This window comes from Haliaeetus albicilla, chromosome 8 (genome assembly GCF_947461875.1).
Source record: "Haliaeetus albicilla chromosome 8, bHalAlb1.1, whole genome shotgun sequence".
NCBI lineage: Eukaryota > Metazoa > Chordata > Aves > Accipitriformes > Accipitridae > Haliaeetus > Haliaeetus albicilla.
Window position 1 is genome coordinate 24,621,089 of NC_091490.1, and position 25,755 is coordinate 24,646,843.

Consider the following 25,755-nt stretch of genomic DNA (forward strand, 5'->3'; position numbering starts at 1 on the left):
TGCATGGCCAGGCAGATACCAAGGGTGAGAGCCTGACCTTAAAAAGTAGCTTCCAAGCAAAGGAGGGCCAGGTCCTTGCTGAGGCTTCCTAAGGCAATTGAACTGTAGCCTCTCATCAGTGGACTGCCCACATGCTTCCAGCCCATTGCAATTGCAAAGGAAAAACGTGTTAGCAGAAATCCTAGGAAATTCCCTAGTTAGAAAAGAATGCCTTTTACTAATGTATTGAATGGGATAGGAGAACTCACATAATTACTTCACTGTGGTACAGCTGGCAAGTGATAACTTACTTACTGCTGTTTAACAATGGCATTGCTGGTAATACTCTGTCCACTCTCTTCTACCTCCATAACATTTATTTTGTTTTCCAGTTCTTCCAATTTCAAAGGTTCCTTATGGATAACAGCAGAAGCAAACCATTCTATAAGGGATAGTAATATGTAAAACAGCATTCAGTGTTGCTGCTGGGCCTTAGTTTATGATACCTTGTTCTATTTATGGAGTAGAGTGTGTGTGAAAAACAGGGGCTTAAGTTCTCAGGGTATCATACAACCTCTTATTTGTTAAAGTTTCCAAAAATCAGACATAAAAAGGGGTTTGTGAATAAATTTTATAGCTCAAAGGTTTTTTTCTGTTATTGTTATGTAGGAGACAAGGAAGGAAAATTGTCACCTCAGTAGGGCATCTGGACTAGCGTGACACCTATAGCCTTGAACCCTCTGAGAAAGGCATCAGGTGATTCAGTCAGCCAGACAAGTGCTGTGACATAAAAATATGCCAGGGCTGATGAGAGCAGGAGGTCTACCAGCCCTGTATGGCCTGGCAGTGTCACAAGCTCAGTGCACTTTGCTGTGATCACCACTAGACAGACTCGTCATCATGTTCTGCTGCAAAGCGAAAGGCAACCAAATGAGCTGCATAAATAACCATGTGATAGAGCCAGCTTCTTATCTGAACAGAACAGTAAATGTCAAACTGAGGGCTTGCTTTGTAGATAGCAGTAGAATAAGAATTCTGATTTTCCTAGCAACCTCCAAAAACTCATGAATACCTCTCACAGAAATAGTTTCTGTTGTCCTGCAAACTCCATTCGATCCAAGTTCTCATATGACAGACAAGACAATGTGACCTGCAGCTGCTATTCTCTTGGCTCTTATTTAACTTTCATTCTTTCATTAGATTACACTGCATTGCTGTCAGGTGCAATCGAGTTCTGGGGTGTCATCAAGCAAGGGCTTGGCCAGTCCTTTCTAGGATTGTAGTATGGACAAGGAGAGGGTTGTGGCTCTTAGGGAAAGGGGGAGCTGGTGGGACAACCTCTCTGCAGGTTATATAGTGTGCCGGGGGTGGACATAGAGTTTTGCCATTAATCAGCAAACAGTTCTTGAAAACAGGGGAGAGGAAACCATGGTGGTCTGTGGACTGAGACTAGTAATTTCATATCCTGTAGTTTAGAGTCTTACTTGGATCTGCTTCCGAGCTTACTCCAGATGAAACAGATTCATTCTTCCTCTGTTACAAGTCAGTAGATTTTTTAGGATGCTACAATACAGTCTGTTTGCAGGTCAGGAAAGCTACCACTGATGTTGTGTCAGAGCCATGACCAATGTGGAGCTTCACTGTTACATGAAACTAGCATTCAAAAGTCTAGCCCTCTGCAAAAGTTAGCATCCTTCTATTGGGCCTGTGACTGATTTTTATCTGTATGAGGTCAGTGAGGGCAGCTTGTTCAGATCACGATCACGTCATTGTTCTTCACCAATCCAGTGTTATGCCCTTGGCCCTGTTGGTAGCTGCTCTCAGCACAGGACCTCAGCAGGATAGCAGATGGAAATTCTGGTTGTGCCAGTTCCCCCTGTTAGGCTCTAGCCTGTCCCAAAATACAGGAGCTGTGACTTTTCCCAAGCAGTCTCTAAATCCCAATTGGTAATTAGCTCATACAGAGCTAATCGTGGGTGATTTCTATTGAAAAGAATTTAGTAAATAACAGAAAGGGCTGGAATGTGAACTCCTCTACAAAGTTCACAGTGGAAAAGAATGGCCTTGCTTTCTCTGTACGTACTGTGCATCGTAGCTGCACTGAAGCTTTCTTCTGATTCCTGTGGCATTTAATCACAGTGCACTGTATTTCCAGCAACACAATTCTAATCTGCCACAGGGCCGATTACTTTTTTAAATTCTGGGGAGACAGGAGAAGCAGCATCATGATTTTGATATGAGAGTACTGTTACATAGTATGAAACTGAAATTGTGTGAGAAAAGGACTATGCATTCAGCAAGCCTGGAGGGACAGCATGCACTCCAGTGGCTATGGATATCAGTGTGATGCTAGTCTAAAGTTGGAGCTGATCTTGCTATTCCGCTGCATTTTGTTGGCTTCAGCAACATTTATTTCTCAGCTGTGTTACTGAGAACCTACTGGAGGCAATCTCAACATCAGTACACAGCTTTGCACCTAGAAACTTTAAAACATTCATTTCCTTACAGACTTCAAAGTGGAGCATAGTAAGCCAGCTGGGAAAAGGAATAGATCTATAAAAACCCTTATGTCTTTTGTCATCTTTTTGCCCCTGTTCTAGTATGTTAAAAAGCATTATTTTCTGAATGTGCATTTTGTTGCTAGAGATTTGGCTCTGCAGAAGGGATATGGTGCATCTGATGTGATGTGCCTTGATGGGATCTTCTGGTTTTCTGAATGCCATAAAAACAAGTGCTTGTGGAGACTATGTTCAACTGGGAGTCATCAAAACTTGGCTGTGAACATATACCTGTGTGATACAGCTGACAATAACATTTTCCCTATTATTTACTAGTGTAGTGCATTTGACCAATGAACATATACATATTTTCTTGAAGCCAAAATTTAAGCATGACTTACAGAGGGGAAAACGTAATTTTCTGAAGTCTGTGACTTGCAAAGTGGAGGCAAAAATATCCCTCACCAGAAGAGAAATTCTTGCCCCAGGTTACAGGTTGGTATGATGCATTTCTAATAATCAGGGCTTTAAGCCTATCCAGTTTTGACTCACAGAAAGAAATCACACCTGGGTCAGTTTTACAGACATCTGAGGCTATGTTTTAAAATCAAAGCACCCTTATGTGCTACTGTATATCAGAATCACTGCTGTGTGCTGTTTTCTTATTATGAAAAGGAAAGAGGTAATGAAGTAGACAGCAGAACCACAGAAAAAGATGGTTTTAAAGAAGAGGATGCCTTCTAATAGCTTTCAAAAGCAAACACATGAACACAGAATTTGGACCTGAAGTCAATTTTGTATTCAATTTTTAGTCCCTCTACTCCAAGCTCGGTAGATCAAAGACCTCGCAGCAATTGGCAGCACTTTTGCTTTTTCTTTCCCATGTTAGTAGTTGAGCACAGTGGTAGCACAGCTGCTTACATGTTTTGACCTAAATGAAATCTCAGCACTGCAAGTCAGCGGTAGCTGGTCTGTGTGAGGGGCAGTGTCTCCCAGCCCAGCCAAGCCCCCAGCTCCTTGCTGAGGCTGAATTCAGTGGTAGCCAGGAGCTCAATGGGAGCTGGGAGCCTCTGTCTTACACAAGGGCAAAGTGCCATAAACTCTTTCCAGACTCCAGAGAAGCTGTGAGACCTTGTGTCTCTCAAGGTGAAATCTGGCCTCGTTAAGAGGCAACAGCTCCTTTGCTCCCTATTTTCCACTACTTGGAATTCAAACAGAACCAGGAGTGACTGGATTTCACCCAAACTCACAAACTGACAGTTTTATGCTGTGTTACTCCCTCTGTGTTCCTGAAAATCCCACCATTGTTGCAGAGAAGTGACCATGCTTTGGTCTTTCTGCAACCCTTTTTGGCTCTGACCATTTCCCTTGTTATTTTGCCATGCATCTGCTTCCAAGGTGTATGTTTTAGCCTTCCTCCTTAGCATAGCTGTGAATACAGGTGGTATTCTTCCAAGTGCAAGCATTGCTTTCATTTTTCCACTTCTCCAGCACCACTTGCACCCCTCACTGGGTTCTGATACCAGGTTTGGAAACACCAGATTATGCTTCCATTAATTTTAAACGGCTTGATGCTGCCATGTTTGTACCTCTTGGGAGCAAGGCAGGAGCAACACCTTTCACAAAAACATTACAAATCCATCCATCCAAACAAGTTCATCTAGGCATGCTGAGAAACCTCACTAAGGGCAAGCAATACAGGATAACGTTTTAAAGTATAAGACATAATTCACACCCCTAACTAAACCACCTAGATTTTCTTTCTTTGTTTCTGCAAAACCTTTCATCTCACAGGATAGATCTTTACACACGCAGCTCTGTATCCTGAGTTATATGCTGAGGATGTCCCCAGCTTTAATGAAGCCCTCAGAGCACTGCAGGCAGGAAGGGTATTGACTGAATCCTTGAGACAAAGACATTTAACCTGCAGAATCACCAAATCTTTCCTATAACCAATCAAGTTTATTACCTAAATAAAATTGTTTCAGATCTTGAGCACAATAAATTTTCCATGTTCTTTGCCTCTGAAGAGCTGAGAGAAAGGCAAACTTGAGGCTGGCCCCCAGGTTCCCACCACCATGTATCATGGTTGTTGCTCACCTCCTATTTATAGCCCATGTCCCTGTGTGGAGGAATCCTGTTTTCTGAAGCATTAAGAATAAATTCTGCTGTGTGAATTCAACTAAAAAGAAATTTCACTACTTCTAAAGGGAGAAGGAACACCTCTTTACACTCATGTTTTTACTATTCTGCAGACTCAGAAGATAAGAATGTGGAGACATATCATGAAACTATTAAAGTTATGTTCAGATAGAGTGTATACAGTTGTTGGGACTGCTCAGCAGAAATCAGTTCAGCATCTGCATTGTTTACTGTAATGGCTATCAGCTCCCTTCTGGGCCTGATCGGCCACTGTCCTGCATCTTATACAAACAAAAACATCTGTGCATAGTAAAAGCACGATGATCACTATGCACTATCAACTTAAGCTGCAGCGCTGCAGTGCTAAACATAAAGGTAAAGAAGCAGTGGATAAACTCTTTTCACATTAGAAACCAGTCCATTTGCATTGCTAGTAGCACCATGCCTTGATGTCTAACTGAACCCAAAATCCTCCCCATCCAATCTGCAGGAGCCCTGCTCAGCTCCTACACCTGATTCTCCTCCTGTTCCCAGCACAGGCACTAGGCTATGGTGCAAAATAAAGTGAGAGACAAAAAATATTTACTTTTGGAAGAAAACATTTACCTCATTTTTGAGATGTTTGTTTTATTTGTCCACTGCTGACAACACAACTCACAAGCTAATAAGCTGCACCCACTCCCCTCTTTTCTCCAGCACTCTTGCTCTAGCCGGAAAGCAGCCATGCGCGCGCACGCACGCCAGGCGAGTGCCTTTGAACTAACACACCTTGCCGCGGTGTGATAAAACAGTCCTGGCACAGCTGCTCTGTAGGAAAGCCTGTCAAATTGTTGCTGTGCTTAGTATCATCAGTCAGCGCAGCTGTAAGGACCGCTGCTGCTGAAGTGCCGATAGGGTAAAGAAGGCTGGGATGGCACAAAGGTGAAAAGGCAGCGAAGAAAAGTGACAGCCAACAGTAACAGCCTTCATTCTTGGGGAGCAGTACCAAATTAGTGTGAGCTTGCAGGAAGGTTTGGAGAAGAGTGAAATAGAGACACTGATTTAATAACAAGTTCCGTAATTTGAATCATCGGTAGCTTTAATCTTAAAGTGTTTCCAAACCAGCATTTTAAAATTTTAATGCTACTCAGATGTTACTCTTATGCTAATATACAATACTTCTGCTTCAGAAAATAAGTTGTTAATTTACTTTCCTTGTTTTTGCTGATACAAATGTACTTGAAAACAAAATTGCCTTTCTTGATAGAAATGGAATATTTGTGTAACCGCCTTTTTTTCTTTTCTATCTGTGTGCATTGGTGGTTACTATGGTAATAATCATGATTCAAGATGTAAAGCCTGAAAGTGGTTTCTATAACAACATGCTAGGATGTTTTGGACACACAACTGAAGTTAAAGATTCAGGATTAACCCTTTATGACCACAATATTTGTACATACAACAATAAGTGCTTGCTTGTTTGGCCATAGATTGTTCATACCTTCCCAAGGTACGCTTTTTCATTGAGCAGATTGAGTAATAATTCCAGCTGCATATAGAGTAGGTCAGGTCCTGGGGCTGGTGCTTTCCTCCCAGGTGAAGCTTGCAAAGGAGAAATGGCACTACAGTAACTACAAGCCACTCATTACATTAAATAATTAAGAAGGTATACAAATGTATTGGGAGATGGGAAGGGAAGGGGTAAAATAGTGTTAGTGAAATGCTTAGGAAGTTTGAGACTTTAGTCTGGAAATCAGAACTGTGTGGAAAAACTGAAATGATCTATTCACAGAGAACCTCAATGGAAAAGCTATTTTGAGGGCTAAGAGAGCCCCTTACCTGGCTCTGTTTAATACAGAATGGCATGGTTTCATGTTCTTTTCTTCCCCATCTGCCAAGTGCTGATCCATGAATGGCATCTCTGCCTTTCAGTCCGTGGTGAAGGTATCTGATCCCAATCTCTGTCACTGTCAATTATGCAGCTGTGCTCATCTCTTCCCTAGTTCTTCAAGATACTTCAAGATTGAATGTATATGCACACCCACAACTTTCTAAGGCTGTCTTTGCAAGGAAGTTATTGTCATAGTGATGAACTGTATTTTCCATGCCATGGTGCACTGCAGATGAATGGAGATATGCTTAGTTATACCAAAGCCAAGCGCTCTTCAATGCAGCATTAAATGCCTTGGGCAATATTTTAATATTTCCAGTTAAATGCTAATTATTTCAAGATGTCACTAAAGTCATTCTCACTAAAGTCACAGAGCTTGATATTTCAGTGACACAAATTCACACACTTGTTTTAAAATCCCAGGGGCAATTTTAAACAAGAAATGAACATAAGCATTGAAGGTTCTCATTTCTAACTCCAGACACCGGGCTATCTAAACCCTTTCTACCAATATGTTATCTCATGACTTCTTTACTGAGCTTATTTGATCATAAGGTAAGCCTTCAGTTGTGAAAAATGTTGTATGCCGGTTTTGATTCAACAGAAGACAGATTGAAGTAATAGCATTACGAGAAGCAATGGTTGCTTCATTTATCCCAATGAAATTTTATTTTTCTAGTGACTGACCACAAGCAAGATGTCAATTATATAAGCTATTTTAGCAAATTAAAAAAACACCACCTCCCCCTCCAAAACACACATTATCTGGGTTGTTTGGGTTTTGTTTTTAAAAAAAAAAGAACACTTTTTTTTTGCCATTGTAATTTGATCATTTTTTTCCTTAGGAGTATTTTTAAAATTTCATTTCTCAACCTGTAAACCAGCATATTGGTTTTTTGCTATCTATTTCTTTCCAAAATGTATGAGTTTATAAAAAGTCAGATTTCACTGTGAACTGCTTTATCTGCATTAGCTGGTGTAGCTTCCTAGATTTAATTCAAACGTGTGAAGTAATAACTCTTTGTTAAAAAAAAAAAAAAAAAGAAAAAAAAAGAAAGAAATCCTCTTCAAAGCACAGTAAACTCATCGATGTTGATGACTATGGATATCAAGAAGTTCTCTATCTTCTCAGAGATTTTTTTTTTTCTAGAAGATAGACTGGCTCTGTTAAGAAGGTCAGAAAAATCTCTGCAGCTTATGTAAAAGACTCCGAAGCTGTTAGTGTTGAGAGCTTCTTTGAAGCTTAGAGTCTTCCTTCAGGGGAAGGAAGCACATTTGAAGAATAGCATTGCAAATTACAAGCATCCTCCTGGCATGATGAGATGATTAGCAAAGTGCAGGCATGACCACAGTCAAGTGAACTCCAGTTGATAACAACATGATTAGCAGTGATTGAAGTTTGATTTTAAATGCTGCTGATGATTATGATCTTTCACCAACTTGTAGAAGAGTCATGTCCTGAAAGAACAAGTCTTTGCTGAAAAATATCCCTGACGCAACCCAACACAGTTTGCTAGGGGTTTTCTGTTGGCTTTGAATGGCTGAGATAGCTAATCAGATTCTCAGAATTGGGGATCATCAATTCACTTTACTTTTGATTTTATCAAGTTAAGATAGCAGAATATTTTGAAAAGAACACATGAACTCTCTAGGTCTCTGATTCAAACAGGATCTAGGAAAAAACCCTCCAAATTGTCAGGAAAGATATACAGATGAGCTCTTCAACATTAACTGCTTTACTGAGGAACCCTGGTTTCCTTGTCAGGAGTCAGAAGATCTGTGCCAAATTGCTTTGGCCCTTTCAAAACTGCCCTGTTTTTGTTAACTTTCCCACTAATTTAATTTTTCCCTCCTATGCTCATTGTCATGCATTTCCAATATCCTAAAAATTGGTTTGTATCAGTACAGTGGTTTCTGATCACTAATGAGAAGTCTTTACTAGTCAAAATTGTGCATTTTTAGTGCTGATTAGCTATATAAGCTCAACTATTCATACACTAACAAGATCACTTTAATGAATTTAAATAAGCTTATCCAAGAGGAAAAATACTACTGTCTTTTTCTTGTCATTTCTTACATTTAATAATTTGTGCTAGTTCTCGTAAAAGATTCAGGTATTGACATGTTTCTAGTAGTACCGATGATTTGCCAGTAGATGGCAAGCTTTACTGCAAAGAATTTTACTGCTAAACATCCCACCTGCATCTAAAAGATTTAACCATGAGGTAGAATGCTTGGCACTAATTCCTCTCATAATTAGATTAATGTACCAATGTTTATAAAGAGACTGATAATTATCTCAAGTGTTGGTCAGTGTAAATCAAAAGTGATCAGGATTTTGTTTCCATTTTTCTAATGTCACATACAAGTTTTAAGACTCTCTGTCAGAACAAGTCACTGCTGAAGTGACCTTAATTGCTGAAGAATGAAAATGACTCCTTTGCATATCGGAGCTAGAACATGAGGCCTTTTCAGGTTATCCCTCTGCAGCCTTACAAAAAATCAAGCTCCCCAAAACACTGAAACATTTCTATCCCTTAGAGCTCTTTTTGCAAACGTGGTAGAGAATATTCTATAGCCATCGGCTCAAACTGAGCCAGCCTTTGCATCAGACACCGTCATACTCTGCCACATCACATTGCAGAGCACGGGGGAATGCTATGAATGCTATGAACTTCTTCCTCCCTCATTTCCACACAGCTCTCAATAGCTCAATATGTTCCCAAATCCATCCTTCCACATCCCTCCAGAGCAGCAGGGAAATGGAGTTTCCATGGAGCAGGAAGGGAGGTACTGTAAATAACTTGTCTCAAATAGGTGGAAAATGGTGCTCTAACTAGTGGTCCAGGATCCAAGGATTTTCTGAAGCACTCCTGTCATTTAGGAACATGATTTTCTCAAAAAAATCATGGGAACGTCCTGGTGAACTGCATACCATTTGATAACCACAGTAGGATAATTGCATAGCTTTTGATGATCACCGTTTTGAGATGCAGTTTTGCTGCTGGGGCAAAACTACCATGCAGCACCCCTAACAAAAACTCTTGGTCCTAGCCTTTAAATCACAAGTAAGCTAAAACTCAACAGCGATTACATCTCTGCTAAGACCTTCAGAACTCTTGTGTTCCTCAAGAACTACACAAATAATAAAAAAAAATGGCACAGCACATGAGAATGAAGATAAAACTCCAAAAACTTTATTGCTTCGCTGTAAGCTTGTAGTACAAATCAGACAAAGCATCCTCTAGAGAGTATTGGATTTATTGAATTGTCTGTTGGCAATTTCTGCATAATAATTGTGTAAATTATTACGCAATTTCTGCATAATAATGTTTTATTTATTTATTTATTTTAGCCAGAGGAGTTTAAATTAAGATACTAGTTTAAAAAATCCAGGAAAGGTTTTCTGTTTCATGTTTTTCCTATTGTGGTGTCACCTGGGAGACAAATTGGTTGCCTTCACTACAGACTGTGCTTTCAGGGCTTTCTTTCCCCTTCTCTCATTTTCCATCCACTGTTACTGCCTCAGAGAGCTATGAAGCTTTTTAAACCAGTGCTCAAAGCTACCATGTTGCTATCAAAACTGTAGACTGGCAAATGCTTCAGTTTCTCTCACACACAGTCATTACAACAAATTGAGTTGTTGCATGCAAATTATCTCTGGAAAAGCAGTAATAATTAACTAAATTGCTTCTCATGTCACAGTGGTCCTACTGAAGAAGCACTTGAATGACAGACCTCACCTCTTGTAGTTTACACAGTACAATAGTTAGATAACGCTGTAACTTGATCATAGTTAATTTTTTGAAATTTGCAATGTTTCTTCAAACATGCAATTTTAATGAATTTTAAGTACATAGACTGAAAGGAAAGCTCTTTAAAGTTGTGCAATCCCAAGAAAAATGTGGGATGCGAAAGTTCATAAGGAACACAGTTTTGCTCATTTTAACTGTAATTAATAGATTGCAGTAAGCTCTTTATTATCCAGGCTAAAGAAACAAAACACATGGGTAATTGCAATGGTTTAACCCTAGCTGGCAACTAAGCACCACACAGCTGGTCACTCACTCAACATCCCTCACAGTGGGATGGGGGAGAGAATCAGAAGGGTAACAGTGAGAAAACTCATGGGCTGAGATAAAGACAGTTTAACAGGTAAAGCAAAAGACGCGCACGCAAGCAAAGCAAAACAAGGAATTCATTCCCCAGTTCCCATCAGCAGGCAGGTGTTCAGCCATCTCCAGGAAAGCAGGGCTCCATCACACGTAACCGTTACTTGGGAAGACAAACACCATAACTCCCCCTTTCTTCTTCCCCTAGCTTTCTATGCTGAGCATGACGTCCTATGGTCTGGAATATCCCTTTGGCCAGTTGGGGTCAGCTGTCCCAGCTGTGTCCCCTCCCAACTTCTTGTGCCCCCCCAGCCTCCTCACTGGTGGGGTGGTGTGAGAAGCAGAAAAGGCCTTGGCTCAGCAGTAACTAAAACATCCCGTGTTATCAACACTGTTTCCAACAGAAATCCAAACCAGCACCATACCAGCTACTACAAAGAAAATTAACTCTATCCCAGCCAAAATCAGCACAGTAATATATAAAATGGTGCAAACTAGGACACCAGAACATAAATGAGGGTGTGCTGAGGAGCAGAAAGGTCCATGAGACTGCTGACTGTGGAGCGAGTCAGTACACCATGGCCAATGTCTTGAATTTTGCATTCAGTGAGAGCTGTGAGCTGGGGGAAGTAAAACTGACACTGTGTTAGGATGAGCTATCTGCTCCCAGTGCAAAACGGAATGTTAATAGGTTTGGGGATGGTCATTTTAAAGGCAGGCTAAATCAGAAGTACTATTTTTGTCCCGTTTTCCTTCAAAGAACAGCAGGTAAAGCTCCAGTTCTCCTCCTGCTAATCAATGTCTAGCTTGCTTTCTTAATCAGGTCTATCTTAGCCTGCATTAAATAAAGATATTCTTTACCAAGAAAAGACCATACCTTTTCTAGACATTTCTCTCCTGCATGTCTGGTATGTATGAGCATGACAACAGCTAAAAATAGTTCAAACAAAATACATTTCTCATGTTTTACTTATACATGCAACATCCCAAAAGAAACAATCATGAAACTATTTCTATGTAATCCTTAAGACAACTGTTAGTTTGTTTTAAATCATGATGCCACTTACCATCGATGTTACTACATAAATCTCTCTTCTGCTTGTTCAAACAAGTATTAATTAGGTATTTGACTCAGTAAATGCACCTATTTATGAGCCTCAATTTCATTCAGGTTGGTGCTTCTTATTCTCAGAGGCACTGCTGCTCCTGTGTACACCTCAAGTCAGAAGGCACAACAATGAAGCACAAGGTAACTTTTCCAACCTCCCCATTTATTATCATAGTGTCATATCTACATAAGCTGTCTTTCCTAAGCTGGTAAAGCTCTCTGAGGCTTTCTTCCTCTGCTTCCCCTTCCTGGGAAAACAGATTAAATGATATTATGTATTAAAATACACACTGTGAAAATGCACCCTCATCAGTCAGTTTGTATTCTCAGTGGTTGGTTGTTATCCTCAGGTGACCAACCCTAGCCTCTCACTTGCCCAGCCAGGGATCTGTCCCAGGACTTTCTCAGTATTGGTCTAGCCCCAGTTATTGATAAGCATCTCTACATGCTGCTTCTCTTTCAGTGCCCCATCTCCTTCTCTATTGTGTCCACCCTCCTGAATCTCAGTTCCAAGAACCAGGGAGAAATTAGAGACTGGTGGTAGATGAGTCTGAATTTCTCCAAGATGTTCAGCTCATCCACAACACCCTATTTGCACAAACATACACTGTTCTGCCATTCATTTTCAAGTAACTGCTGAAGAAGACATACCCTTCCTATTTCCAAACAAGACTCCAGAATAAAAGTATAAACTGAAAGAAGAAAATAGGATGTTTACAGGACTCTCATATAGATCATTTAATGCAACGTTCATTCTCCAGCCCACTAGTCTTTCCCTTCTGAATCACTACTTTCTCTCCAAAGGAACATTCAGCTTTATTTCATAGATTCTTGGCCAATATAAGACTGCTTTTTTTCCCCTCCAGTGATAATTTTTTTTCTCTAGCAATATGCAAAATATTTTTTTACAGTTTTACCCTCATATTTTGAGGAATGTCACATCATAATCACATTAGAAGTCTGATGGTATTCAGCTGTTCATTATACAGCAGAGGATTTCTTATGGTGAAAATCAGTTGCAAAAGAAAAAATTGTACTGGATAGAACTCCTCTTACACTCCAGATCAGATTTTCCAATTTGATCAGTAGGAGTTAAATACTGTACATGCATTTGGCTTTTTAGGTCAGTATTTATATGGTCCCTGTCTTCTAGGTGGTTTATGTCACTAAGTAACTACTTGCCTTTCTTCTTTCCATTAATCACTGTCTATGCGGTTTGATCTGCCATTGTTTCATTTTACTAGCACAGTATTTGGAGGCAACTCCAGTTCTTCCACTAGCCTCTCCACAGCATTCCAAAGCTTGACCTTTGGACCAAGATAGAGGTCTAGAGCAAACACCCCATTTGCAATCATCCCTTTGGGTCTTACCATCTCTATCCACAGCCTTGAGTCAGTCTATACCTAACAAAAATCCCAAACGCTGCAGGATGTGTGCTGATGATTAACACCTTTTCCACTGACCCACACCAAAGCAATGGGAAGTCATGACAGAAGCAACATGATATTATGAGATGAATTTAATCCATAGAACCCCATTGCACTCTTCACCTACGTCTGTGCTGCATATGGGAGACCTGATTATAGCACACATAAAAGTACCCAAGCTTCAGTCTAGCTCACTTGACATTGTTGGCAGTGAAGCTGTGACTGCAGAGGATTCAGCCCAGGTCAACACACTTACCTCAGGCACCCAGTATTTGGCACCTTGTTGCTATTGCTTAGTATGCCTAACACTGAATTTAGAGCAGAAGGTATATACCTACATATATAAGCTATGCTTATCTGAATACAACCATTTATTTTGTTATGGAGACAATTCATCATGATTTTAAAAGTTATACAGCTTCATGGCAAAATTCCTGTTTTCTTTTACTAGAAAGAACATCCTTCACTACTTTCACTGCTTTAAGTCTATCAGTGTCTCTCAGTTGTGGGATATGAACAATGCTGGTAACAGTTTACTCCTCCTTGATTGGGAAGTGAGAAGTAGCTATTGTTATTGTCAGCCAGTCTTTACAGCAGCAAGGCAACTCCAGGCGGCCTTTAATTACTGCCAGGAACTCCATTCCTGGAGGGTAAGGAAGCTATTTATACCATGTTCACCATGTCCTTCCAGCCTCTGAGGCTGGAAGGTTCTCAGAGGGCTATTTTGAATATCAGGTGTTTGGGAGATTCTTTGTGATGGAAATGCTGTACAGCTGTCAAATTACTATTTATAATCAGGAAGTCAAAATCAAAGTGCATGGTGGTTTGAACCACTTGAGCTATAACTGCATCCGAGTCATTTAGCTTTGTTGAAATCTAATACAAAAAAATTCCACCACAAGAGACTACCAAGTGGTACTGAACTGAAAAATGTGGTTCAACTTCTTTGTCTAGTAAAAAAAAAAAAAAAAAAGTTGTCTTAAATATACCTAAATGCATTCCATATTGCTGGATATCTGTTGACAACCACCAGTATTGTTGCAACTGTACTCTTAATATAGTGTTAAGCAATCCTGACACTCCAGGGCATAGTTGTTGGAAGAGGCAAGAACAGGAAATTACAACCTACTCACAGTTTCATAATTGTTTTCATTTTACATTTATTAGTCTACTAATATGCACCACACAGTTACCAGCCCTCTTTTCTTCTCAACAGCCAACAATTGGAGCTGTTGGTTTTGAAGCACGGTTGTGTTAAGAGTTGCACTTCTTTCACTCTTGGTTACTCCCAATGCTGTGGAAGTCCTCAGGAATTTTTGTGCTTCCTTTCTAGAGTCACTTTGCACGAGGAATGATTCCAGGTGCCTGTCAAACTCTTGCCAAAAGAACTCTACATGCGTTGCTGGTCGTAAAGATGATACTTGCCGCTGTGCAGATGCATCAGTGGACAGTGTGGAGGAACTCTGCAATAAAACCCCTGATCCTTGCTCCTCAAACCCTTGTCTTCAAAACGCTACCTGTTTAAGCTCTGCTGGAAACCTCAGCTTTACTTGCAAGTGCCCTGCTGGGTATAATGGACCTACCTGTGAAACAGCTATCAGCGTGTGTGACACAAACCCTTGTGAGCATGGAGGCACCTGCCAAAATGGCCTGGCTGGGCCCACCTGCCTTTGTAGCGCAGGATACACAGGCACACTCTGTGAAATGGATTTTGATGAATGCATTTCCGAACCGTGCCACAATGGAGCAGTATGCAGGGATGGGGTTGGTGAATACTCCTGCTACTGCGTCCCAGGCTACCAAGGCAAGCACTGTGACCTGGAAGTGAATGAATGTGTGTCAGATCCATGCCTGAATGGGGCAACGTGTCTCAACCAGATCGGACAGTATGACTGCATCTGTCCACTTGGGTACATAGGTAAGCACTATTGAAACAACTTTTCCTGTGTGTCATGGAGAACCATTGTAATTCATGTTCCAAGTTTTACTCGCCCACCCACACGCTTATTTAGTCATATCTGTATTACCACCTTGCCTTCAGCTTCGGCACCAGTGGCTGTTGAGGCATTATGGGTTACCTTACCACTGTGAACTACTGATATCAGATAGAGAAAGATTAAAGAAATCTCACATTTACCAAAAACTACAGAGCAGTTTCGTGAACATCAAGCTGTCACAGGGCTAGGTTAACTTTCCTCTTAAAAGAAATATTCTCAAAATGCAAGTCCTCAGAGCGCTAGACATAGTTTTTGGTCCTTAGACAAAACCTATGTTTGACAGGGTTAAAAAGTAGATCTAATTAGACTTCCTTGATTTGCTAATCATGACAAACTGTACTCTTAAACCTAGATGTTTCATGTTAACCTCCTCTCCTCTGCACTTCCCAGAAACAGAGGACTCATTTGCAACTAGAATATTATGTAAGTTAAATAGTAAGAAGAGTATTATCAGATTCCCAAACTGCCCATTTTTTACTAATCCCATTTTATGTGGCTCCATTTTTAAGGGACAGGTGTGATTTTTCTTGCCTACTTCCCCTACTGGAGAGCATACAATCCTTTGCGGGAGTCAGCTCCCTTCAAATTTCAAAGCTGTATTCAGGGGTAGGACTGCAAGAGGAAGAACCATTAAAAGGAGAAAAGAGGAGGCATTTCAGTGATAGATTGCCAGTCAGGAAAGCAAAGGGGAAAAAAATAAAAAGTCATAGAGCAAAAGGAGGGAAAAAAACCAGCTATTGCCTCAAGTGATTCAAATGAATAAGAAATAAGAGATGTGGTTTACAGCTCCATCCCCAAATCCCCGTTCAGGAGGGGAAGTCAGAGGTAAAAAGCAGCTTTCCTGTGTCTGACACAGCACTTGTTGGAAGCCAGCCCTCGGTTAATATCCCTCATGAGCACAGAGAATGTTATTTGAAGGAAGCTTGTTACCTTTCCACCACCCTGCTGCTGCCAGCGGGCGTCTGAGCCCAGGCCAGCTGAGGAGAAAACTACACAACTGGGGGAAAGCTGAAGAGCAGAAGGAAGGAAAAACCTATTAACAACCAGCACAGTTACTCTGCAGTGATCAGACTCAGCCCAGACCTCCTGTTGTATTCAGGAAACTGTATTTGTTTAACTGGCACTGTTAGTGGGGTCCAGGCCTGGATCCATAGCCCAGGAACTCAGTTTGAAAGAGACAGAATATGCACCTTAGAGACAAAGAGAGAGAAAAACATAATAAAATAGTAAAGCCCAAACAAAAAGAAATGAAGATTTAGACCAACACAAACTGCTGGAGGAAACCCGCTCTGCTGGAGTAGCTCCACTTTCATCACAAAATTCTGCTGTTTCCCAGGCTGACGCTCTCTGCACCTCACCAAAAATCAAGCAATGTCACCAAGTGCTCCGCACTCAGCACACGCAGAGTTAAGAAATGAGGAGAGAACCAATGAAGGAGAGGAGGTCTAAAATACAAAGCAAAAGAGGCTGCAGTGTTTTGACATACAGGTCCAACACTGCATCCAGCAGCAAAGAAACAGTCTTAGTAATTCTACAGCGGAGTAGTGGACTGTTCCTTCAGCAGTAAAACACCAGCTTTTAAAGGCTACTTAACAAAATGATTTATCAGAAGCATTCTTTTTTGTTGTTTTCTGCACCTTGCTGTGAGTTGCGCTAAATGCACAAGCCAGAGGGATTACTGAAAGCCCTGATGTGTCCCCACTGGTAATAAAAACCCTCATTTACTCTGTCAGGGGATCTTGCCAACATTATCCTGGCCTGACACCATGAATTACTGTGGAAAGTCATCCAGCCTCATCTCATTTCCGTAAGATGCTAAGAAGGTTGTATCTCTTGATATGTAGGTAAAGAACATACAGTAAACCTACAGCAGTAATGTTAACCAAATGCTTGAATTACTGGCTGCAGTTGCTACTTGTTTCATGGACTATGACTACTATTTTGTATGATTGGTATGCTGCAGCACTTCTTAAAATAGCTGAGAAATGTCACACGTAATTCTTACACAAATGGAAGAGGTTAGAACGCACCAAGAGCCAAAGACTGGAAAATTTAGCATGAAATCTGCAGTTTCTATGATAATGTTCTGCATGTGTGAAATTATTTACAAGACATGTGTCACACAGCTGTTAAATAATGAAGCTCAATTGGTTTGTTGAAGTTTTGCTGGCTACCTTAATCAAATGCATTTTTTCCTCCTCCATTGCACTAATTGCACTTGCTTTTAATTCACCCCAACAGAACATGGTGTACAAGCCTGTTATTACCCACAGCTAGGTACATTAATTACCTTGCTGGACACAGCTGAAGCCAGTCCTCCATTGCCAGTGAAAATTTTAGTGTGAACTATCGGGTGCACGGCACTTCCAAAACTCAGTCTTAGCCCAAGACAACAGCAGGAGAAAGTGTTTCAGTGACAGGCAAAATAGCGCAATGGGCTAGATTAATTCTCTGTGCAATACCTTTTACTATGATGTAACCACAGCTGGGATGAACTCTGTACAACATGAGGATATTATTCCTGATAGCTCTTTAAGTTCCCGTGCAGTATTCTTATCAATAACATATATGCCACGCAAATATTTAGAGTTGATGCATCATAAGTCTTAGGCACTTAAAGGCAAGCAGAGGCTCAGCAGCCTCAACCATGGGATGAAGTATCTCCAGTACAGATCTCGTTTCCCAACAATCTCATGGCAGTATCATGGTGGATATCAATAGCAAACAACATTGTCCATCCAGCAGCAATTGCCAACAAAGTGGACAGCCTGTTTCCTTCCTCAGCTTTCAAGTTTCAAACCAGCACGCCCCACCTTGCGCCCTAGCCAGCCTGAGCAGAGGATTCAGCCCAGGTTATCAGCTCTGCCACGATTCCTAAGCACAAGACTGTGATGTGAGAAGAGCCCAGAAGTACAGGCCACACGTCAAAGGGTTTTCAAAATAAAAGATTAGCAAAGGGCACAGACATCCAAAGTGTGCTTGTTGCATTCCATAACTTTACGGCACTGAAACCTTTGACAGGATTTAGCCCGGCTGTTCTCCTCCAATTGCGTCTGCATAGGGCAGTGTTGTAAGACCTGTAACAACTTGCATCTGTTGCATGCATACAGGCAACTGGTGGTTAGCATAGACCTGCGTGCAAAAAGGACGAGCCTTGCTCCAAGAAACCCAACTCTTCCCTCTGTCTAATTTTTTATGAACTCTCTTCCTGTCCCTTCAAAGCTGGTGCCTAGAAAATAGCTATCTGACACTCTCCATTCAGATGATGGCACATAAGATTACTATATACAGATTGAGGAATTTGGGGACAGTCCTCTGCACAGCACTACAGTGCAGGAGAGCAGAAGGGGTGACCTGAATACCAACTTCCAGCTGTACTAAGAACTTGCAGGTCCTCCTGGAACTACACTGAGCCTGGAAAGCCCAAGCATCTTTGACCAGAAGGTGATTTTACAATATATCTGTAGGCAGGCAAGTTTGAAAATGTTGGGTGTATTTCTTTCATGCTTGACTGCATTTACTTTTTATTGACTGGGGCTGTACAAAGAAGTGCACAGTAGGACTCATTTGAAAAGCAAGTAATATAAGAAATAATCTTAGTTCTTCAAAGAAACAGAAAAAATTAGAAATATCACTTATATCCACCTTCCCAATCTTTCAATTCAAACCACTTGTGCGGTTCAGTATCTGCTGAAACATTCTGCCTGCTCTAGGGTGGGACACCTTTGCTCTCGATGGTGTAGCCCCATGCAGTAACTGCGGCAGGGCTTCTTGGTGCTCTTTTTCCTTTCTGGCATATGATATCTGGCATACAGCGTATTTATGACAGAATGTTAGACTGAGGTGCAAATGCAGATCTAATCTTTTCATCTCTCTTCTTCACATATAAACAAGGCTGACAGCAGATTCAGTAGAGGCTAGGAAGGAATTCCCCCCGTTTGCATGGCATATCACATTGGCTGGATGCATTATACAGAGAGAAGTTTTCTTCTGAGGCAAGATTGCCGAAGGCAGGTTACTGGGCTTGATAGATTAAAGACATGAACCAAAACAACAACGCTATGTTCTCATGTTAATCGTCAGGCTGTTCTCAGGCCTGTAGTTTTAAATTTGGCTGAACTGAGGATCAGTTCAACAGGGCTTGTTTTGTCACATGATTTTTAGTGTTCACAGTAAGCTGTTAACAAGCTCTGGCAGATTTACGGTCACTAGACATACTTCTGCAAACACATTGTTTACAATTACAGTGAATTCACAGGGCAATGACCACGGAGGGATTGCTCACTCTATCTGGATGTAATGTACATTACCATAAAGCCATAAGGGAGCGTTCCTGTGCTAGGGTCTCGCAGCAGGCTCCCGCTGAAAGTAGTGGCTAGCTGATCAGTGAATCTTAAACTGGAGGTACGGGACCAGTGACTTCACCCATCCAGTGTTCTATATGTGGTCTCATGGAACTATAAAAATATATTCTCTAAAATTACAGAAGCAATATGTCTTAACTACTGGAAAGATGAATTTACACTTTAATGTTTAAATACAATGAAAAACAGCTATGAGCTAACATCCTCAAATTTTGTTTTGGTACTTTAAGATATTTCCAGGTATTTATCCATAATATGGATTTTTTTAATATTTTTTTTTAAACAAAGATGCTACATTCAAAAGGGTCAAAATAAATTAGTAATCAAGTAACAGTGCTAAATATTAGCAATCTCAGTGTTTTGAGAAAGACATTCCGAGTTAGAATGTACAAATTTCACAGCAGGACAGAGCTGGCAAAAACAGCATAGAGGAAGAATTAGAGTTGAGCTCCTAAATATATTGTTAAGATAACACCCATCATCAAAACATGTCTGTTCCCATCTTTTGAAAGCCTGTCCCATCATCTTGTACTGAGAACATCACCTCCCCACAAAAATGGAACCCATTCTTAGGGCTGCAGATTCTCTTTCAAGTAGGAAACTCCCCTGAAAACTATTTACAGTACTTCTGCTACTTTGGTAAGCCAAATAAAAGATAGGGAAGTCCACTTAAAAGCACCTTCTTCGTTATCATTTTGCATTTTGTATATGCTTCGTAGCTGATACGGTAGCTGTTAAAACAAATTGACTTGGCAGGTGAAAATTATTTAAAAAAAATATCACTCTTACTCAAAATACTAAATAAGTGCATAAGCATACCAGACCCTGAAATAATCAAACCAGGAGCTGCAAGGCATTAATCACGAAATTTTCTTAGTATCTCTGGGACTGTGCTAGAGATAAGAAAAAGGAGTGTATGTTTAACCTGCCAACTGTCATAAATAGCTATAAACTAATATTAGAACTGATTTAGTTCCATCAATTATCTCTGAAGAGCAGCTCCAAGATTCTGACCTCTTGCAAACATGGCATCATAGACGGATTCATTTACACATTGCTAAATCTTTAAAAAAAAATTGAGCAATAAAAGACAGCTAAACAGACAGCTTCCCAATGAATTCAATTCATTGTGCAGCTTTAAATGGACTCTTCTGAGGTCATTAAATTACTATTCACTTCTGTATTATACAAATAGGATAGTAGCATGGTTTGAATAATCTGAAAATTAGTTTGCTCTGTTTCCATGTTCAAGCTAACATAAAAAGTTGTTATTCTACCTATTCTTGTGAATAACAACTTGTTTGTTCTTTTGTAAATTCTCCCAAGCCTTGAAAAAACAAGTCTTGCAACGCACAGTGAGGTGGAAATGCCTTTTAAAAATAGGCAATTTCTTAAAAATAAAAAAAAATAAAAATAAAATAAATTACATGTATATTGTACTTAAAACAGCCCTTGCTGAGATCTCCAAAACTATCTCCTAAGTTTGGGGTTTGCTTGTTTCCTTTGCTTTTGAAGGTATAAACTGTGAACTGGAAATAAATGAGTGCTCGTCACAGCCGTGCCTGAATGGTGCGACCTGCCATGATTCCCTGGGGAGCTTCACCTGCTCCTGCACACCAGGCTTCCTTGGTGACTTCTGTGAAACCAACATCGACGAGTGTGTCAGCCAGCCATGCCTCAATGGGGGACAGTGCATGGACGATGCCAACAGGTATGTCTTCTACAGCTGGGTAACACTAATGTGAGGTACTATTAGCTCCTCTGTTTGCAGATGGGAATGCTACCAGAGCCTGCACTGCTAGGTAGCTGATTTCATTTCAAGTTGTGGATGTCACTCCTTGATCCTGCACTGTTTTCAGTTTAAATCTGAAAAAGATTAAAGAATGCAATTCTGGTGTCAAAGCCAATAGGATGACAAAATATTTATGGCAAAGATTGACCAAGAAGTACATTTTTCACATTTGTACTTTCACTTTAAATATTTACCACGTGTTGCTTGTCTGGCCCTGAGGATTGTCATTTAGAGATGGATTCTGTTTCTAATACTTATCAAACTTTAGTTTCCAAGAGAGATGTGAGAGTGTATAAAATTGAATTTGCCAACAGCAGCTGCCCACACCAACAGATAGAAGCATTAGAAAAGAGAGGCAAAGGAAAACTGTAATAATAGTAACCATAGTGATACATATCATTAGGAAATGTGTCAGGAATTTTACAGGCATATAGGACAACACCTCCTTATTCAAAATAACCCACAGTCCATGGGAGAGAAAAAAAAAAAAAAAAAAAAAAGAGGGCAACAGAAAAGTAAGCTTCTCCACCTACTGTTAGTAGTCCTACACAGAGGTCCAACCGCAGCCCAGGCAGCCAGATCTCTGGCATTCATTCACCAATACTGGCTTTGCATACTAAGCATGAGATTATCAAACTGAAATTCATATGTATAAGCTCAGTCTGAAAGTTCGTTAAGTGTATTCATGCAGGCACTCCTCTTGCCAGTATGATTTGTCCTTTATCGTGTATTTTCCAGTTTTTATACAGCAGTTTTGAAGATTTTTAGTACCTCCAAAATCAGCCCAGAAGTCACGTCAACAAAAGTCATGCTTGCCTTGAATGAGAGGGGGAAGAGATCATGTTCTGGGAACAAGCTTTTGTACAGCATGGTGACACGGCACCAACCTTGTGGAGCTCCTTTTCAGCACTGCTGAATGACCCTGAACAGGACAAAGCAATATACTATTTTCCAGTGTAGCTAAAGCATGACAGCAGGGAGAGGGAGGTCACCTTGCACCTTACTAGTTCACAGCAGACCCTCTTAGTAACCTGCAAGCCCTTTGAGGATACACACATGAGGTGAGTAACCAGGATGCTCATTCAGGCCAGACTTAATCCTACTCATTTTTCTCCTAGCTTTTAAAGCTGAGGTAAAAGAGCAATTTTAATTGGCTTGTAATACTGCAGGGTGTCTGGGGAACAATTGGAGTTCTTGCCACATTTGTTACGTGATGAAAAGGGTTGGACAACAAAGCAATTCAAAACAGAAGGGTGTCTAGCAGTTTCTTTTCTTTTGTATATTTTTGGGGTTAAATGAAGAATTGTAATCTTTTAACAGTAGTTTTCCTTTTCTGACTAATGCTACAGTACAGCCAAGGCTTTTGTGCGTACCACCAGCTCTCAGAGAAGTCTGCAAGGCGACATATTTAGCGTTAAGAGCTGTAAATACAAACGCTGAACCAAATTCTCTCCCAAATTTCAGTCTGATCTTCCAGTGATGTTTCATGAATGCAACAAAGCAGAACTTGATCTTTTAAAAATCCAATTTCGCATTATTGTACCTTTCTTATTTAAACTCAACAATTGACAGAGATGCCTTAGTTGGACCTACGGAACCTGGTGTGCACATGCACAGAGGATACCTCTGCATGCTCCAAGCCTTTTTTCCATAGGAAACATTTCCAGGACCTTCAGTGCTCTTTCAATTGCATAGGAAAGAATGTCTGCACATATTGCTTTCGGCATATTGTGAGAACATCAAACAAGAAGCCCCCAAAATATTTTAGGTAGAGTATCTAAGAGTATCACTCTTAATAGAAAAGGCCATCTGCCTGCTCAGTCATAGCCTGCCCACAAGCAAGGCACCCTCCAGAATCTCTGACGGTCGACAGCAATGTCAAACACTTAAAGATACCTGAGAAAAAGCCACACATGTGGGGTTTCACATTAAGCAGTGAGTTGTGAATATTCCTCACTGCTCCGTGATTCTGGACCAAAGGGAAAAAAGAGTATGGGCTAAGGCAGGAAAAAATCTTTCACCACAAAGCTGAACAGCACCAAACTGAAGGCACATGGAGGAAATGTGTGAAAAACACAGCAGAAGAAAGAGACTTTTGTTTTGAGAACATACCTTGGAATGAAAATTATTTTTCTGATTCACATCTTCCTCATTACTTTTTATATCCTAAATTCAAATGCCACCTGGCCTAAGTCATCTCTGATTTTGATTTAAGAATAATCCATACACTACTAATAAACTGGCCTGCCAGAAGTTTCTGCTTATGTACAGTTAAATAGTGCAGTAAAAAGTTTATGCTTTTTGGTCTGTTAGACTGCAGGAGCCAGTTGTTCTCTGATGTTCCCTTGTGTTCAACAGTTTTGCTTTCTCTCCATATATTTAGTCCAAGTCTAAGACTTAGCTATTAAGCACAGAAATTATCAAATAAGTATACTTACCTCTTGTTCAGCAAGATTCCCCATAATTTCAATTGTACAATAACCAGTGTATCATTTTAATGTAAAATAAAACAATATAAGAATAAATTTCTGTTTCTCATAATTATTATTAGACAAAGATCATCCAAGCATGCACATTTAACATAGTTATCTTGCAAAGGCCTGTCTTGTCTTACGACACATACAAGTTGACCTTATACCTTATGACCTAAGCATAGGAGTTATATATTTTATGATAATTAGCTTGCCTGGAAAAAAAAACCAGCAAACAAAAAACCCCAGACATTACTGATTACCTGCACGTTGTTCATTTACATATACTAGTTTGTTTACTTCTAAAACCGTAATAGTAACATTGCTATCAAAAGGAAGCTTGTATTACTGTTACTATGGGAACTACACAAACAATTGACATTTTTGTTCTAACAATATTGTTTTTCATCAAAGAAAAAATATCACTTAGTCGAGAAACAGAAATTGTCTTCCTTTTTTCGCCAATTCAATTTCTACCAGTCCAAGAGAAAGCGATACTAACACACTTACTGCCTGTCTCCTTTTCATTTTGTGAATAATGTTAAGCCTACAAAAATTGCATTGGAAATGACAGAAACTTCTTTCCCCAAAAATTAAAAAAAGAAGAAAAAAAAAAATCAATAATTCTTAGAAGAAATGATCTGTCAAAACCAATTTGAATTCACAAGCACGTTTTTTCCCCGGACGAAACCACATATTTCAGAAAAAGCTCATTGGTTCCCAATTTCTGCAGTTTCTCCTGGAGCACCAGATGGTGGTCTCGAGCCTGGACTCAACTGTGCAAGCTGCTAGCCAAGGCTACACAAGAAGCCTGTGCAGGTTTGGGAACAAAGCCCAGAACTCCTGACTTGCAGCTAGAGTGAACATTGCATTCTGTGTTGCAGGTACAGCTGCAACTGTACTGGTACTGGATTTATGGGCCTACACTGTGAGACCTTAACTCCCTTATGCTGGTCACAACCATGCTACAATAATGGCACTTGCGAGGACAATGCTGACAATTACACATGCCACTGTTGGCCAGGTAAGCTCTAAGTTCTGCTATAAACACTCTCTTTCCTTGCGTAGTAGATAATGTCCTCATGTTTTTGTTCATACAATAAAAGGTTGAAGCTACATAACCTTAAAAAGAGTCTATGGGCTTGTGTTTAGATGGGCTTCACTCATCATGAGTCAGAGCCCTATGGGTGAGTTGCTCTCTTTCCCAGCTAAGGATTGATTTCCCTGCACAGCAGAAGTGGGCAAAACCAGAAAGTGACAGTATTATGGACTCAAGACAGGAGATAAGTCAAAGCTGGGATCCATCCCCCAGTTGCTTAATCCTTTAACCCATGTGATACGTGAATCACTGCTGCGGCCGACCCTGTTTTAGTCTTCATTAACATGACAATTAAACCAGTCTAAAACCTTACTTTTCAATGCAAAATGTTGTCTGTTTATGAATAAAAATTAAACTACATGTTACATTGGGAAGCTGATCTCCTTCGTATCACCAGTGCAAGCTCTTCTGTCTAGCAGTGTACAGTGAAACACCCTGGGCTGTGTCCTCCTCTACCAGCAATGCTTGCATATCCAGCCATTTGCGAAAAGGCTCCCTCCTGGGGGACACAGACCCTGCGCTCTTGAGAGACTTTGTGAATTTTTCAGCACACTGACTAGCTACAGGAAGTCTCTCTAGAAAGTTTAATGTCCATGTCCTTACCGAGGACGCACAAGCACTGTGATGAGTAAATGCCACAGTGTTGTTGGACTACACGGTTCTCGGTGCATTAGAAATGGAGAAATCGGGCAGAACCCTTAGCATTTCCCAGAAACTGGGGAATTCAGACTCCAGATCAAGCACGTTACAAACACCAAATACTCCCTGTGCTCCTCTGTTGTAGGGAGGTGGTGCAAAAGACAGGGAAAACTTCACACAAGCCGAGAGCCTATCTACACCACAATGCAGCTCCTTGTTATCCACATCAATCTCCACATTACTTCCCCCAAAACCCC

General features: G+C 40.5%; 1 protein-coding gene across 2 annotated transcripts in view; it reads left to right on the forward strand.

Annotated features, from left to right (window-relative positions):
- Positions 1-25,755, forward strand: part of CRB1 (crumbs cell polarity complex component 1) — a 113,527-nt gene that overhangs the window by 20,021 nt on the left and 67,751 nt on the right. For both annotated transcript variants that reach the window (XM_069789365.1, XM_069789367.1), the window contains exons 2-4: positions 14,470-15,054; positions 21,013-21,208; positions 24,645-24,784. In XM_069789365.1, the coding sequence (XP_069645466.1) occupies positions 14,470-15,054; positions 21,013-21,208; positions 24,645-24,784 (921 nt within the window). The remainder of the gene's footprint in view (positions 1-14,469; positions 15,055-21,012; positions 21,209-24,644; positions 24,785-25,755) is intronic.